Source organism: Microtus oregoni, unplaced genomic scaffold (genome assembly GCF_018167655.1).
Source record: "Microtus oregoni isolate MIOR12 unplaced genomic scaffold, Mior012 000009F_ref0000495, whole genome shotgun sequence".
Classification (NCBI taxonomy): Eukaryota; Metazoa; Chordata; class Mammalia; order Rodentia; family Cricetidae; genus Microtus; species Microtus oregoni.
In genome coordinates this window covers 18,886,111-18,903,749 of record NW_024543068.1, presented here as the reverse complement: position 1 = coordinate 18,903,749, position 17,639 = coordinate 18,886,111, and the positions used below count along the sequence as shown (strand labels likewise).

The 17,639-nt window shown below is 34.4% G+C and overlaps 1 protein-coding gene across 15 annotated transcripts in view; it reads left to right on the top strand.

The window, feature by feature from the left end:
- The window catches only part of Gphn (gephyrin), a 343,860-nt gene that overhangs the window by 158,419 nt on the left and 167,802 nt on the right, over nucleotides 1–17,639 (top strand). For all 15 annotated transcript variants that reach the window (XM_041658068.1, XM_041658063.1, XM_041658065.1 and 12 more), the window contains one exon: nucleotides 6,775–6,869. In XM_041658068.1, coding sequence (XP_041514002.1) covers nucleotides 6,775–6,869 — 95 coding nt within the window. The remainder of the gene's footprint in view (nucleotides 1–6,774; nucleotides 6,870–17,639) is intronic.

Here is a 17,639-nt window from a genome sequence, read left to right as displayed (position 1 = left end):
AGTTTACTCAGGAGATCTTATGTTTTTCTACTTCCCATGTAGATTTGATCCATGTATGTCTCTCTTAGGGTCCTCTTGTTGTTTAGGTTCTCTGTTCCATAATTATGATAGAATCACCTGAAAATTGTTTGAAATAATAATTCTGATAACCTATCTATTCATTATGAATTGAAGTATATGAGAGTGAAGCCCAAGAAATCTATAATATAGCAAGGTTTCTAGAACATTCTGATGCACATTAAAGTTTGAGAACTGTTAACCCTAATCACATTTCACCTTGATGACATAACAAAGTTATCAACAGCCATTGTCTGGTGTGTCTTTGTGGTTTATGGTTATTTACTCACCACATGGCATTGTAGTAATCATTACTAGATTTTGTATTAAATCTACCTAGTCAAGTAACAAGCATGTGAATACAAGTAAAATTTTTTCAGACTCTTAATAAGAGTGTATCTACATTAAACAAGTAAAAGCACTACACTAAAAGTTTTTCATGGAGTCATGTTGCATACGAAAGATTTCCACAATAACCAAGAATGGAGTATAACAAAGGTTTATTTATTTGGGGATAAACTCACAATAAGGATAGAGAGCCATATTCCTCTGTGTATGCTGGGAAATGGAACCAAATCCAGCAGTCAAGAGGCCTGTGCATGCTTTTCGTCTGCATTTATAGTACAAGAGACACGCCCAAAGTGGGCCGGTATATTAAAGACTATTGGCTGAAGGAGTTCCCACAGCACCTCCCCCTTTTGTCTAAATAAGAGATTCTAAACCTAATACAAAACAATGTACAAAGAATAAATATTAAGTATTGTCCAGGGAAAAGAAGAGGCAGAAACTTACATAAAAATTAGAATTACAGCCAGCATGAACAACATCAAACAAAAAACATATGTTAAATGTTTCAATAGTTATCCTTTCCTAAGGAGTCTACGTTTTATATTAAAAATGGCTTGGCTAAGTCATGAGAGGAAAGTAACTATGACTCTTTAGTCTTCAACACCATCAAAGACCTGAGAAGGGAAATAATATTACCTGAATAAACAGGAAATGCAATCAAGCAACTTCCAAAAGGTGCAAAAAATAAAAAGGACAACTGGCTACCTGGGCAATCAACCAAAGACTCATTTGCAGTGTTGGGGCAACCAACTTTGGCTAAGGCCTAGAGTAACTGACAGACCATTTCCTGAGGCAGGAAAATTTGAAAAACCATCTTACCCTGTCTTGGCAAGGTTTAGCAGTCTTTTTGCTTGTATCTTGCTTGTTCAGTCTGGACACTGTACTTTTTGTCAGTAGTCGAGGCAGGGGACAGTTCTTTGCCCAAAGACCAGTTTTGCCAAGAAGAAAACAAGCTCCAAGTGGAGTGTCTTTGGTGCCCAACATTCTCTAAGGAATAGATTGGTCCTGCCAGGAGCAATCATGCCTCATGTCAACAGAATTATAAGGCATTTAAATCCATATTCTACAGTTCTTTGAAGTTTTTGAAAATTGCCTATCTATGTGGAATACAATCTCTATGCATGTAAAGAACCTGATTAGTCTTTTGTCACATAAGTATGACAAATATGGATGACTACTGACCTGTAATTCTTAATACCTATGTAACTTAAAGACTAAGGCTTCATATTAAAAGATTAAACACTCTTTAAACAAATGTGCAGCAAATAAGGACAATGACCTCAAAATGTAAACAATATATAAGTATCTTAATTAGAGGTAGAAATATATAGTGCTAAAATTGCATCTTAAGCAGAGATAGAAACATGCATACATACAATATGACAAAATACATACAATATTTACAAAATAATGTAAACAGAAATGGGGCATATTCAATACAACAAATGTAATTTGAACTTGTGTCAATATACTATAATCGATAGCAATGTAAATAATTGCTCACAAGTAATCTCACTATTGTTTATTATTATTATATAAATCTACATCAGAGTCGCTTTACATTTGCACGTATTTGGATTTAGTTATTATGTATTATTCTATTAGTATTAAAAGTCGTTTGTTTTTATCAACAACTTTTTAGAATTAATGTTCCAGTAAAGTTTAAAGGTGAGCATGAATTTCACCAACAATTCTCAATTGTTTATGATATACTTTCTCAGGTTATAAAAATTAGCAATCTTAGAAAGGTATTTTTAACTTTAATGTTGTCCTCAAAAAAATAAAGGAAGGCATTTATGCTTTCCACTATACCACCAACATGTAAAGAATAAAGGAAATGGTCAGTTTTCATGACGAATTAAAATTTCATTGTTAGGAATATATTTGAAGTCTGAACATGATGCCATATGTCTGCAACCCCGCATTTAGAAGGCTGGGGCATAGGATTTTAAGGCCTACTTGGGCCACATAGTGTGTTGCCTGCTAGCCTGAGCTACATAACAAAACCTTGTCCAAAACAATTCAAGCAGAAAAAAATATATATAAAAATTTAGAAATTTAATTTAAATACCTTGTTCAAAGAAAGTGGGTACGACTATTTTAAAGCATTATCTGAAATCAAAATTCTAATTTCTACTATATTTTTTAAGGAAAAAAGAATTTGCTAATCAAATTAAGAGTATATGATTACCAAATTTTGAAATAGTACAATAATATAATTATGTAAATAATCTCAAAGTTTTAATAACATCTTTTTAGCATTGATAACAGTTTATATATACACATTAGCAGACACAGATGGTTCTTCCTATGTTTGACTACTATGCATAATTAAAGGTGTTTTCTTATAACCACTCTTCTGTTTGGGTTTTCTAATGCCTTAGAGTACTTTGTCTTGTTTTATTCTGTTTGGTTTTATTCTCTTATCTTATGCCTTCTTGTACTTTTCCATTTATGGCTATAGAGCTTGCACCAGCCACCAGCTCTTGCCCTGTTTTTTTTTTTTTTTTGTCTTTCCAATCCACAACTTACTTTGCTTTTTACTCCTAAAGATCAAAGTCTCCCTTTTCTTCAATAACCAGTGCTCTTACATTTGTGTTATTGTTATAAATTTTCTATGTTCATTTCTGCTTCTCAACTACTGGTTATAAGTGTGTATGGTTTCCTATTATCTCTGTTAATCTATCTGATACAATCAAAACTATTCGGTTGTACATTGAACTGGAAAACAGTGACAGAAAACACTTAACTTTGCATGAGTCCCTGGTGTATATTAGGTAATTTATATATGACTTCTCACTCTCATCATCCTTTTAAGAGGTCATGGTATATTTTATTCTTAAATATACGGAAGTTTAGAAAGCTTAAATTTTTTCTTCTCAAATCTAGATAACTGTATATATTTATTTCTGTGATCTACTAATGTTTATTGAGCATATGTTAGGTGTTACTCACTGTACAGTGTGATGCAATAGATCCAACCCCTTCTCTTAGACAGTATCTCTGTAGCAGCATTGTATAACTTTACAGATATTGAAGCTTTTGCCACACCAGTCATTTTAAAAAGAGAAAATAACCCAGAATAGATTATAATGTTATATGGAAAAGATGCATTTTAAAGTTAAAATTAAAGATATAAGAAAGATTATGTTGGTAATTTATTTAAGTCCCGAAAACATATTATCGTGTCTTGACCTATAAGAATCTCATGGTCTGCTCCCAGCCTTCCCCCAGCTCATCATGATTCATACCATAATAATTTAAAAGCAAGCTAACAATGCAGAAACTATTCAGTCTTAAGATCAGAAATTTTTCCTGCAGGACCGCTTAAAGAAAATCACAGTATAATGTGAAAATACCTCAGATACTCCATCATATAAATAGAAATTTCACTGAGAGATTTGTTTATGTCCAATGGTGGACCACAAAAGTAATTTCTAATAAAATAATTCTCTTGAAACTAAAGTGAGACATTTCAGGTAGTATTCTGGCAAAATTCATGATATAGTCTAGAGAATCTATAAAAATTGACAAACTATCTCTTTCATTCAATTTTTACATTTTTTGTTAACTGTAGGCCTCAGCTTATACACTAAGTTTAATTCATCACTGAACCATCATATTCTTTGAATACTACAAACACATCGTAGACTCCTAATAAGTAATGTTTCTCAAGTAGATAAATTTATATATTAGTCTATATTTTAGATTAAATATGCCCACATGACGATTTTTTGCTATTTCCCTACTTGTCCTTAAAATGTGCTTTTCTTCTTGGGATACATAATCTTTATGTGTTTCTCATTATTGCTTCTGTTCCTAGAAGAAAATATTGGAGATTGAATTTTTAAAAGAAAAAGAAGTTCATTTATTTCAGTTTTGGAAACTGAAAAGTCTAAAATAAAGGGAAACGGCTGTCTTCAGAAGCGATTATATGGCAAGCTGACTCTATATAATTGCTTCCCTTAGGAACTGACTCCAGGAGACCAGCATTAGTTAACATTGCCACACCAAGGTCCAAGGTATTAAAATGAATCTTTGGGAGATTTGGCATTTAAATCCATTCATATTAAGCACTATTTTTCTGATGACTTTTTACAGTGGGAAATAAAGTATTAATTCTGCTAAAGAGGTTTTTTTATATTATGCTCAATTTCCCTTTGCTTGATTGTTAGGACTTTAGATTTTTGGTTTCCTGAGACGTTGTAAACTTTAGGAGAAGTTTATGACTGAAGTAATGTCTTCTATCAAAAGGCCCTAAATTTACATTGGATAGGTTGGCTTCAGATGATGAAGACTGAAGTTGACAGCTCGTCATTTCTCAACTTTAGACTTAAATAGTAGCAACTCATTTAAAAACTTTGGAGTAAAAATTTTTTTTTCAGCTAGGCAGTGGTAGCACACACCTTTAATCCTAGTTCTTGGGAGGTAGAATCAGCCAGATCTCTATGAGGTCAAGGCAAGCCTGGTTAAGTTCCAGGATAGCCAGGGTTACACAGAGAAGCCTTGTCTTGAAACAAAAAAATCTTTTCTATGGTGCCCTCAAATTAAAGCAGACTTCATTAAGAAGCAGCTATTGTTAAACATTAGACTATCCTAAGTGCAGTAGACCAGGAGGTTTATCAGTTCAGGGAATCCTATATTTTATATGCATATTAGGCACAAATTAGCATATATATCCTAAAAATTACATTATCAGTTAGTATCTGGAACATATTTTATTTGCTTTAACTGTTTTGTCAAGATGTCAACTTTTGCTCAAAAGAAAACAATTGGCCAGAGATGCGGCCTTAGCCATCACTCACTGCTGCTGAACTGTTACAGGTACAGCCTGTGTCACTGTTCCATCATTATTTATATTTTGCTTGCTTTTCCTCATACTGAAATTCTCAATTTTTCAAGTTTTACTTCTTGGTCACTTCCAATTGTAACTTCATTTATGGAAACATTGCTAGAAATGTATTAAGTCATGTGTTCTATTCCTAATTTTAGCATAAAATTTACCGTTAAATACAATGTGCAATCATAGTTCATATTCTGTAATTTAGGTGTGTGCCCCTTCAAAAATATCAATGTCTTACAAATTAAAGGTTTGAGGCAACACTGTGCAAAACAAGAATATTAATGCCATTTTTCCATTATATGCTCACCTCATGTCTCTGTGCTGCATTGGTAATTTTCCCAATAGTCTAAACTTATTATTTTTATATCTGTTGATCAATCAACAACCAAGAAGCTGAGGCTAGAGTCTTTTTTGGAATGTAGTTATAATTTCCTGAAGGTTCAGATGATCACTAGCATACTTTTGCAACACTGTATTTCATTATTGTTACTTTTTAAGATATGATAGGATATAATTAATATACTACAGGATAATGTAAACAACTTTTATATGCACTCAGAAACCAAAAAGTTCATATGATTTGCTTTATTGTTTTATTGGCTTAACATTGTTTGTCTGAAACCAAACCTGAAATATATCTAAGATATGCTTGTATGTTAGAAAATGTAGTTTTCCTGTCTCCTTCATTAACTTAGTCCTGGTTTAACTTCCCTTCATCTTAATAATGGTGGATCATAACTATTAGTATAATAAATGCTATCATTTTTCTTTTTTTCGAAATCTAATGGCTAATTTGTGTTGAAAGTAGAAAATATAAATTTTTTCTTCTAGCTTGTTTATGGCAAAGCTGATTTTTCTCTCCTTAATCATGTTATAAAATCATAGAATTAGAAGGAATGTATTTTAGAAATCATTTTTATTTCAATAGCAATAGGCAAGCTGTCAGCTGGGTGGTGGTGGTACATGCCTTTAATCTCAGCACTTGGAAGGTAGATGCAGGTGGATCTCTGAGTTCAAGGCCAGCCTGGTCTACAAGTGCGAGTTCCAGGACAGGAACCAAAGCTACAGATAAATCCTGTCTTAAAAAAGAAGAAGAAGAAGGAGGAGGATAGGCAAGCTGTGGGTGTTGGGGTGCCACAGCTCACACTGCAGCACCTACTTTAGCTTGTGCAGGGCCTTGGCTTCCATCCTCAGTTCCACAAAACAAAAACCCTAAGAGCCACCAAAAGTAATGCCCAGCTTAATCTGACATTTTCTTTTTTCAAATTCAGTTATCAGACATGAGTTTTCTATCAAATGCTTTGCAACCGTGAGAAAAAGAATAAGCTGGGACTGGTAACATTCTCTGGGTTTTCCTAATCATTAGCTTATGTTCAGTGATCCTGAAAAACTGAGCCGGCTGGCTTTAAAAATCTAAATGGTTGAGGAACTACAAAATATGTTTTATCTTGAAGTGGAATTTACTATTCTGCCTTTCTACTTTTTTGGCTAATTCACTCAGTCTGCTATTTAATCTTTAATTACAGGCCACAAAAGAAGTAATAGAACGGGAAGCGCCAGGGATGGCCCTGGCCATGCTGATGGGATCACTTAATGTTACACCTCTGGGCATGCTCTCTAGGTAAGAAAGCCACCCACAAATTGCAAAGAAAGTGAACTCCTGACTACAAATCAGCAACCTAGAACAATGAATCTAAGAGAGTTTAGTCACAAAGCTTAAGTTTATCCCTTCTTATTCAGAGTTAGACATCTTAGTATTCTCTGTAGCTAAATCTCAACCAATCCTCACCCCCCTTTTTTTTGGTTTTGTTTTGTTAAACTTCTAGAGATTGTTTTAACATTGTTCAAAGCCATCAGTCCTAATGCTTAAGAGTTGAATTCATCAAAATGTAAAGTTACTCTTTTAGTGACTATTTATAATCACCATTGATATTCATTAATTGTAACTAGCTGCTAGTTTAATACAATGAACCTGCATATTTTATTAAAAATCACTTATTCTCATATATAGGCACTTTGATTTGAATTTATAAAGAGGTATATTTGTGTGCGGTCATAGAAAGATAATCTCTGAGTAATTTAGTATATTTATATTGCTCTAATGAATCAGTATATTATTATACTAAATTAGTATATTTAAAACAATTTTTTGTTGGCATAGATGGTAGCATCTATATTTGATCTGGTGGTTTCTTACAATTTTAGTAAATCTTAAATTACTGTAAATGAAAATAGTATATATCATTTAAAATAAAACTTAATTTAGTCAGGATTCTTTTAATTACTTTTGGACATTAGACATTTAATGTCATGGTAGCCCAAAATACACAACTTTATAAGGTCCTAATTTATAATCACGTATTCTGTGTGAAATATGAATATAAAATGCTAAGCTACCTATTTAATTAATATATAAATGTTATTCAAATGGCTTTCCTGTTACTTGAATTTTTATAGTTCATTGGTGGCAGTCATTGGAGGTTTAGCTATAAGTAAATCAACAATTATTATATTCTCTATACTCCCGTAAATATATACAGTTTATAATGTTTAATAAGTGAAAAGGAAATTATAATAATATGAGAGATTTTATATAGATAAAATTAATCTTCTTTGAGAATTGTATACATACTTTAATCCTGTTCTTCCACCAACTCTTCCTGTGTCCATAACATTTACCACACAGTATTGGGTCTTTTTTTTCACCCTCATCAAGGCCAATGTGTACTGCATAAATATTCTTAAGTGTGTGGCCTACTGCTGGAACAAACATACTAGTTTTATCAGGGCCTACATTCTTAGGAAAAAGCAAATATTTCCCTTGCAACAGCAAAAATTATCAGTAGCACTTCAAGTAGGGGTGGAATTTCATGTCCAACTCCTCTTTCCACATTTGGATTTTATTTGGCTCAAATTTGCCCGGGTCTTCTGCTTGCTGTCTTACCACCATGAGTATATATTGCAAAATGCCCTGCTGTGTCCTGAACACACTGTCTCCTGGTAGATATCCACTGCCTCTAGCTTATACATCTTTCCATTCTGTCTTTGTCAATGATCCCTGAGCAGGCTGAACTTTCTTCCGTCTCTTGTTTTCTGCTTTTTGGCCAGTTGTGGGTCTCTGTGTTGATCATAATCTAATGGAAATAAACATTCTCTGATAAAGTTTGAGAGAGTTCTTAATCTATGGACTTAATAATATATCACTGGTAGTTGGTTTAATCCTGTGTCTACTTAACAAATTATTTAAATAGTTTCTCTCCTTGCATTATATCATCTATCTTGTCTTAGGTTTCTGGCCCAAAAATGGTGCCAGGTATATGGATTTTGTCTTGTGGATCAGTCCTTCAGTCCTATCAGAAAGTGGTTAGTTACTCCCCCATGACATTATTGCCATGGTTGCACGAATGGGCACTTATCTTGCCAGGCTAGGCATTATTGTATTTCATAGGTATCACAGCTCAAGAAGATCAATGGTTACTTTCTCCTCCAGTAACTTGCATAGTACCATCTAGTATTATAAAAGTTATTTAGTAGAACTGAGCCTTCCTGATGTGCCAACTTGATTCTATCAAGTTCTGTAGCTCAGGCATGTGATATCTTCAACAGTAGGGTCATACTATCATGTTCTGAAGGTAACCATGAGTATTGGCAATGGACTATGATGCCTGGTGGTTTCTGGAACCTCACTGGCCAACAACTCCAAAAAAATTATCCCATTTCTGGGATTTGATTTTTTATATGTTAATCTGTCGCCCCATTATAGGGTAACTTCTACAGATGTAGGTGCCCATATTTTATAAAGCTTTTCAGTGTTATTTGTCCCTTAAATTTAATGGCTCCTTTTCTCTGCCTACTCCAAAGATTTTTTTTCCTTTATTTTTAGTTTTCAAAATTTGATATGCTGTGACTGGATGTAGCTTTGTTAACATTTCCCTTTTAGGTTCACTGAGATTCTTGAATCTCCAAACTTATGCTAGTCAGAATTGAGACTCTAAGCCATTATTTTGGGGGTTGTTTCCCTGTACCAGTTTCAGTCTCTTCACCATGATGGCTCCTGATATGCAAACTTAACCCAGTATTAATGAATATTCCAAGGTTCTTTAGAATCTGTTCTTGATGTGTTTCTCAGAATATATCTATGACACATCTTTACATTAATGGATGTTACCCCCTTTTCAGTTATCATTTCAAATAAACCTTTTTCCTTCAATTCTAAAGTTTCCACTTAGGTATTTTCATGGTTTCTGTTTTTTGACTTTTTTTTTTTACTATTATTTTGTCATTTGCAGATGATTAGATTAGCTATGTAGAACTTATTTTGCTGACAGTTCTGATGTATGGCTCTTTTTGGGGTTGTTGCCAGTGGTTTTTTTTTCCCATAAGAAATGAATAAATTTGGGCTGGAGAGATGGCTCAGTGGTTAAGAGCATTGCCTGCTCTTCCAGAGGTCCTGACTTCAATTCCCAGCAACCACATGGTGGCTCCAAACCATCTGTAATAAGATCTGGCGCCCTCCTCTGGCGTGTGGATATACGTGGAGGCAGAAAATTGTATACATAATAAATAAATAAATCTTTTTTAAAAAAAAGAAATGGATAATTTTTTCTGGTTCTATCAATGCCGAGTAATTTTGGGTAGTATCCTGGTCATTTTGAATATTATATTCTAAGTAAAATATTTATGCCATTTTAAATCTCTGGATAATGTTTATAATTTTAATAACCAACCTGTTTGAGTGTTGATCCAAGCATCTTTGCTGTACTGTGGTGGTTTGAATACATGTCCTCCATATTCTGGACATTCGAATACTTGATTCTCACATGACACTGTCTAGGGAAGTTTAGAAGATGTGCCTTGTTGGAGGAAATATGGGGCCGTGGGTAGACTGTTGCAGTTTTTCCTGTTTTCTACACCTGATATTCTCCTTCCATCTCTTGGATTGGTGGTGCTTGGGTCTGTAGTTCCTGTTCACTTACCTAGATTGTCCATCTCCAGGATTCCCTCAGTTCATGGTTTCTTTATTGCTTCTCTCTCAATTTTCTGGCCTTGAATAGTTTTATTTATTACTTTCACCTATTTGTTTTTTCTTGACTTTCAGAAATGTATTAATTTACTCCACTGTTTGTTTTTTTCTCCCCTAGGATCCCCCCTCCTCTTTTTTAATATTTTATGTGAATTGTTATTATTCTTCCCTTTATATCTATGTGAGGGTGTGAAATCCCCTGGAACTGAAGATAAAACAGCTATGAACTGTGATGTGGGTCCTCTGGAAGAGTAGTCAGTGATGTCAACCACTGCTCATCTCTCCAGCTCCTTTCCTGGATTTCTTTAAGGGGTTTATTTGTCTCTCCTTTAAGGACTCTATCATCTTCTTGAAGTTGGTTTAAAGCTGTTTTCTTGTGCTCCAGCTGTCTTGGAATATTAACAACTTGTTGTAATAAAACAGTTGTGCACTGCTGGTGACAAATTGACCTAGTTGTTGCTGATTATGTTCTTACACTAGCATCTAAGTATCTGGGTTAGAAATAAATATAGGTCTAGGAGCTGATTTTTAAATTTTTGTTTTTGTTAGATAGGAGTTGTTTTTTATTGGTTTTTTTGTTTTGTTTTTTTGCTTGTTTGTTTTCCCCTTGGTTTCTGTTTCCTCTTTGGTCTTCTGGTCTTTGTAGTCTGTATTTCTGGCAACCTCCATCACCTCTGGTCTCCAGATAGGAGTTTCCATCAGAGTTGGGGACTGGACTTCTGATAGCTTGTGTGGCCTTTTGATTCCGAAAGGGAATCTCTGTTCTGATTGGTGTGACCTGCACTTGAACATTGAGTGCCCCCAACTAACACACCTGTGTAGTGGCAGTGGCACAGCAGTGAGTGTAGGTGGTGGGATGGTGTCAGCATCTGGGGTCTTTCAGCTCTGAACTGAGGGTGTTTTTGAGGTGAGGTATTCCAAGGGCAGGTGGGTCTCTTACTTGTTCCGACGGGCATATTCTGTTCCTGAGAAATGTATGTCTGCCCTTGTGGGGACAAGCACATGTCAGGAGGGAGTCTAAAAAGGAATGTCAATGGCTTGGGTCTCTTGGCTCTGAACCAAACCAAGGGACTGTGAGGGTTCAGATGACAGATGGGGTCTTGCTCTATGTGCCATACCTTCCTGATATCATAGTTTTATACCATGATGGTCATGGATGTTTATTTCTCTGGAACCATAAATCCTTCTATAATTTGCCTGCTCATAATGTATTTATTGTTACTGCAATAGGAAAATAACTAAGAATTACACTGTCAAGTTCTGCCAGAACAGAAGTTTTCATGAATTCACATAATATTCAAGCAGAGGTGTTTGTGTGTGTGAATGTATACATCATATTTATGTTTTAAAAGTCTATCATATGCTTCTTGAAGCCTTGCATATATGTGTGAATATATGTACATATATTCACAGTTCACAGTAGAGCCCGGAATTTTTTCTAGTTCATACATATTATTAAACATTATATACTTTCTGTGTCTCTCCAGGAGGTTTTCCATACTCTCCAATTTCCAGGGGCCCTCATTCCCACTTAAATCTGTGTGAAAGAAAAGTATATTTCTTACATAGTATTAATTTTTTTTGCTTTATGTATTTCTTTGCAACTATAACACCCTTGGGGCAAAGGAGTAAAAAAAATGAGAAGATATTCTTCCCACCTCAGCTCTTCAAACAGTAGAAAGCCCTTTCCCATTTCTACTTGACAAAAAGAAAAAATGGCTTTTTTTTCAAAACGGGGACTTGTTTTATTGAGGGCACAAACCTTTAATCCCAACACTTAGGAGTCACAGGCAGGTGGATCTCTGTGAGTTCGAGACTAGCCTGATATACAGAGTGAGATCCAGGACACCCAGGGCTATACAGAAAAACCCATCTCAATAAACAGAAAACAAACAAAATCTTAAAGAGATAAAATGAAGACTTTCGCGAACAATGCTCTCAGTCATTTATGTTCTCAAAAAGAATAAAAATATTTAAGAATATATATGCTTATCTTAATTTTAGCATTATGCAATGTATACATCTACAAAATTGCAAATTGCATCCTATAACTACATGTAAGTTTTATGTGTCAGTTGAAAAGAGGAAATTAAAAATAAAATGAAGGGGATTAAGTGCAAACTTAAGGCTTTAGAAAAGCCAAGTAGCCAGCCCTCAGAGACTCATGAAAGAGAAATTTCCACAGAACTGCCAGCTTTAACCTGATTATCCTCTCACCAAATACCCGCTATTCTTCACATCTTAAAAGGTGGGCTGACTTCATCAGTCATGGCTTCACAGGGAAACTTTTGAGTGGCATGAAAAGTCTTCCTCCATGCTGGAAGATGGCTTTGGCTGGATTATTTTTGAAAGAAGGATCAAGAAATGTTATAGATTAATAGGAAGGTGCTTCTTTTTTATCTCATTCAAAAATATGAAAGACAAGTGAAAATCATTTCAGGGGGAAAATGCCGCTTTATAGCAATCCATTTCAGGCAGCCTTTACTTCTTGTCTCGCAATCCCTTTCTAGGTCTAACAGCACTGGGTATAGAACATTGCCATTCACAATCCCTTCTACTTTCATAGGATGGCAAAGTGGCTATCTGGAAAAAAATAATTTCCAGTCTTTCTTAGAAATAAAAATAATTTCAAAAAAAGAGATAAAATGAACTAAACTTACATTTTTGTATCAGTGAGTCAAGATGCTTTAATATAACTTTTGCAATATTAAAGCATCATGGGTTATTTTAAGTAATTTACATTAATAGTACTACCAGCTTTAATTTTCTCTTAACCAAAACTAGATACATTTAGTTTATAAAAAGCAGTACAGAGGCAACAAAAGATAGGAGACTCTGGTGTAACTCTTTTATAATTTATAAGCCTATTCCAAAGTTTACAACTCTCAGTGTAAGTTTTAACTGATAAATGTTATGACTAATTTTGATTTCGAGAAAATCAACAAAATAGACAAACCTTTATCTAAACTAACCAAAAGGCAGAGAAAGAGTATCCAAATCAACAAAATCAGAAATGAACAGAACAACAGAGGTAATCCAGAGAATCATCAGTTCATATTTCGAAAACCTGTACTCTACAAAATTGGAAAACTTAAAGAAAATGGACAATTTTCTGGAAAAATATTACTTACCAAATTTAAATCAAGACCAGATAAGCAAATTAAATAAACCCATAACTGCTAAAGAAATAGAAACTAAAGTATCAGCACAACATTGAAAATAGTTTTTGAAACCAGAAATAAATATTGAGAGTGCAATAACTGAGCTAACCATTTAAATTTAGAGATTCAGAAGTAGTTTTGAGCACATATAAACAATATTGTTGACCTTGAGAATTCTGAGGAACAGAAAGGTGAGTATCTATGGAACACCATTCAGCAGATGTTATATGAGTTCTAGAAGGAAAAGGGAGATGGAGGTAGAGCTAAATGTTTATTTTATAAAACATGAATGTGCAAATCTAACACATTCGATGAATTTCCAATAGGCTAACTTTCAAGAATCTCACACTAAAATGCATTAGAATCAACATATCTTAAGACAAAAAAGAAAAAGGTTCTGAAAGCTGACTACCTCAGTGAAGTGTGTGTGTGTGTGTGTGTGTGTGTGTGTCTTTGTCTGTCTGTGTGTGTGTGTGTGTGTGTGTGTGTGTGTGTGTTTGGTTTTCTTTATGACAAGATGGCATATAATCTAGGTTAGCATCTCTCAAACTCTTGGTCCTCCTGCTTCTTCTGTTCTCCATGTGCTGTGATTATAGATGTGAAAAACCACATCTGGTGAAAATAACTTCTTTCTTTAATGAAACACAGGATTATTAAATATGATGACACGTGACTATTATGTGAGTGCTTGGGAGACAGAGACAGGAGGAAAGAAGAAAAGGAAAAAAGCAAACACAAGCTAGAATATCTATGAAAGGAATATTAACTCTATATCAGCAGCCTTTAAAATAGATGCTAATTGTACAGTGATTCTTGCTTTTCAGTGGGTGAGAGACTTTAATGTCTATATTGACAGGTTCCTCTCTCTCTCTCTCTCTTCATGTCTACAGTTTCTCTGTTTCTACCCTGCCTCAATACTATAGAATACTATAAAAACATGGCATTAGATATATGTCAACACTCGTAATCTTGTAATGTTACATCACAAAAAAATTTAATAGACACAAATTAACAGATACAGGGAAGGAATGCAGGTTCTATTAAGAGAATCTAAATGCTTTGTGAAATAAATGAAAACCAAATAGAAGAGAGGGGGAAGGGCCTAACTTTAAAAAATGTTGAGATAATAATATAATTATAGTTCATTGTAGTTTTATCTTTCCCTTTTCCTGTCTCCAAAACTTCACATATAAGCTTCTCTGCATACCTTCAAATTCATGGCCTCTTTTTTCAAGTAATTGTTATTACACACATATATGTATTTACATATGCATATATATTCCTAAATATTAGTCTGTGTAATGTTGCTTTTATGTATAGTTTCAGGGCTTACCATTTTGCACTAGGCAATCAGTTAGTGTACTCTTCCCCTGGAGAAGACTACCTGTCCCACTCTGACTTTCTTCCTTCCTTTCTTCCTTTCTCCTTTCCTTCCTTCCTTTCTTTCTTTCTTTCTTTCTTTCTTTCTTTCTTTTTGTTGTTGTTGTCATTGTTGTTGGGTTGTTTTTTTTTTTTTCAGAACAGGGTTTCTCAGTAGCTATGGAGCCAGTCCTGGAACTAGCTCTTGTAGACCAGGCTGACCTCAAACTCACAGAGATCTGCCTGCCTCTACCCTCAGAGTGCTAAGATTAAAGGCATGCACCACCACTGGCCAACCACTCTGGCTTTCTTCACTTGCCTGTAGTTATTTGTTAGGATTGAGGCTTCATGACTTTTTTCCAGATCTGTTTAGCCTGTTCATTAATGTTATCACATTTGAATGGTGATGTTGGTGAGACTTTATTGGTGTAGCTTCTGATATTACAAGGAGATACAGTCTCACAAAAATTCCCTTTTCCTCTGACTCTTAACAGTTTTTCCACATCCTCTTCCACAGTGTCCCCTGAGTCGGGTGTGGTAGTATAGTGTCGATGCATCCTTTGGAACTGGGCCTCACAATGCTATGTTTTGATTGGGTATAATTTTCTGTAATGGTCTCCATCTGTTGCAAAAAGTTTCCTTGATGTAGTGTGAAGACTACCATTATCTGGAAATAAGGACAAATATTTATAGATTGTTGTTAGAAATTGTGCTGGTTTGGTAAATTAGTGGTTGTAGGTTCTCTTTCAATCACCATGATTTCACTAGCACTGAGTATGTAGCAAGGTTTCTATTAAAAGGCATAGTGTTTCTTTTGTTGAGCAAGTTTTAAATTCATTTAGAGGGCTATTTGTTGGTTACCCCAAGGATATATGTGCCACTATTACACGCATGGAGTTATTGTATTATTGATGTGGGTCATAGGAGTCATAGCTGGGTAGGACTGGTTAGGATTGCCTTTCTCATTTGTAAACTTTCATGGTGCCTTTTGCTTCCTATGTGCTCACTTCTGAGGATTTGGAGCCAAGAGGCTCCAATAATTGCTAGGTATGATAATCACATTTTGAGATATTTCTTAGCCATTTTGGTTTTTTTTTCTTTTGAAAATTCTCTATTCATCACAGGCCCATTTGTTGAATGGTTGGTTGTTTGCTCCTTGTGTTTTTATTCTTTGTTTATTTTGAGGATTAAACCCCTATTAGATATATAGCTAGCAAAGATTCTGTGGATCTTCCTCTTTACCCAGTTGATTTTTTATTTTCTTTTGCCATGCAGAGGTTGCTTTTTTATTATTTTGTTTTATGATTTGGTTTGCTTTGTTTTTTTTTTTTTTTTATTTCATGAGGCTCTACTTTTAAATTGCTGGCCTTAATTCTTGGGCAGATGGGTTCTTATTCAGGAGGTCCTTTCCTTCATTTTTATCATATAAGATACCACTATGTTTTTCTCTAGCAGTTTCAGGGGTTAAGTCTTTGATGCATTTAGGGTTAGTTTTTGTACAAGATTATAGATATAGATCTAATTTTATTCTTCTGCATGTGGTTATGTAGTTTTTCCAACACCATTTGTTAAAGATTTTTTTCCTCCAGTGTCTGTTTTTGGTGTCTTTGTCAAATATTAAGTGGCTGAAATGATATGTTCTCATGTTTTTCTTTGACTTTGTTCCATTGGTCTATATTTCTGTTTATACTACTGAATTTTTTTAAAGTTAATCTCATATCCAGCCACATTGCTGAAAGTATTTATCAGCTGTAGGAATTCCGTGGTAGAATTTTTGGGGTTGCTTATACTGTCATATTATCTGCAAATAATTATACTTGCCTTTTTCTTTTCTAATTTGTGTCCCCTTGATCTCTGTTAGTTGTCTTATTGCTCTAGCCAGAGCTTCAAGTACTATGTTGAATAGAAATGGAAGAGAGTGGATACCCTTGTCTTGTTCCTGAGAGTAGAAATGCTTAGAATTTCTCTCCATGTTATTTGTTGTTGGCTATTGACTTACTGTAAATTGCCTTTATTATGTTTAGGTATGTCCCTTTTATCCCCAACCTCTCCAAGACTTTATCATGAAGACTTTTATCATGAAGGGTTTTGTCAAAGGCTTTTCCAGTATCTAATGAAATGATTGTGTGATTTTATTTTTTTTTCTTTCAGTTTGTTTATATGGTAAATTTCACTGAATGATTATCATATATTTAACCATCCTGTATCTCTGGGATAAAGCCTACTTGATCATGGCTGATGATCTTTTTGATTTGTTCTTAGACCTAGTTTGCAAGTATTTTGTTGAGAATTTTTGCATCTATTTTCACAGAGGAAATCAGTCTGTACTTCTCTTTGTTGCATCTTTGTATAGTTTGGGTATCAATTTGGATATCTTTGTGTAGTTTGGATGTGTTTATGTAACCTCTTAAAATGAATTTGACATTGTTCCTTCTGTATTTATTATGTGGAATAATTTGAGGAGTATTGGTAGAATTCTGCACAAAAAAACATCTGGCACTGGGCTTTTTTTTTTCTTTTCTTTTCTGTTTTTTTAGTTGGAAGACTGCTTCTATTTCCTTAGGGGTTGTATGTCTGTTTAAGTTGTTTATCTGATCTTGATGTAACTTTGGTAAGGGGTATCTATTGAGAAAATTATCCCTTCTTTCAGATTTTACAGTTTCGTGAAGTATAGATTTTTAAATTATGAACTAATGATTCTTTAGATTTTCTAGGTGTCTGTTGTTATCTCCTCCTTTTCATTTCTGATTTTGTTTATTTGAATATTCTTTCTTAGTCATTTAGTTACTTTGGATAAGGGCTTGTGTTGCAGGAGGGCCGCTTGTCTGTTCCCAGTTGCTTAGCCCCA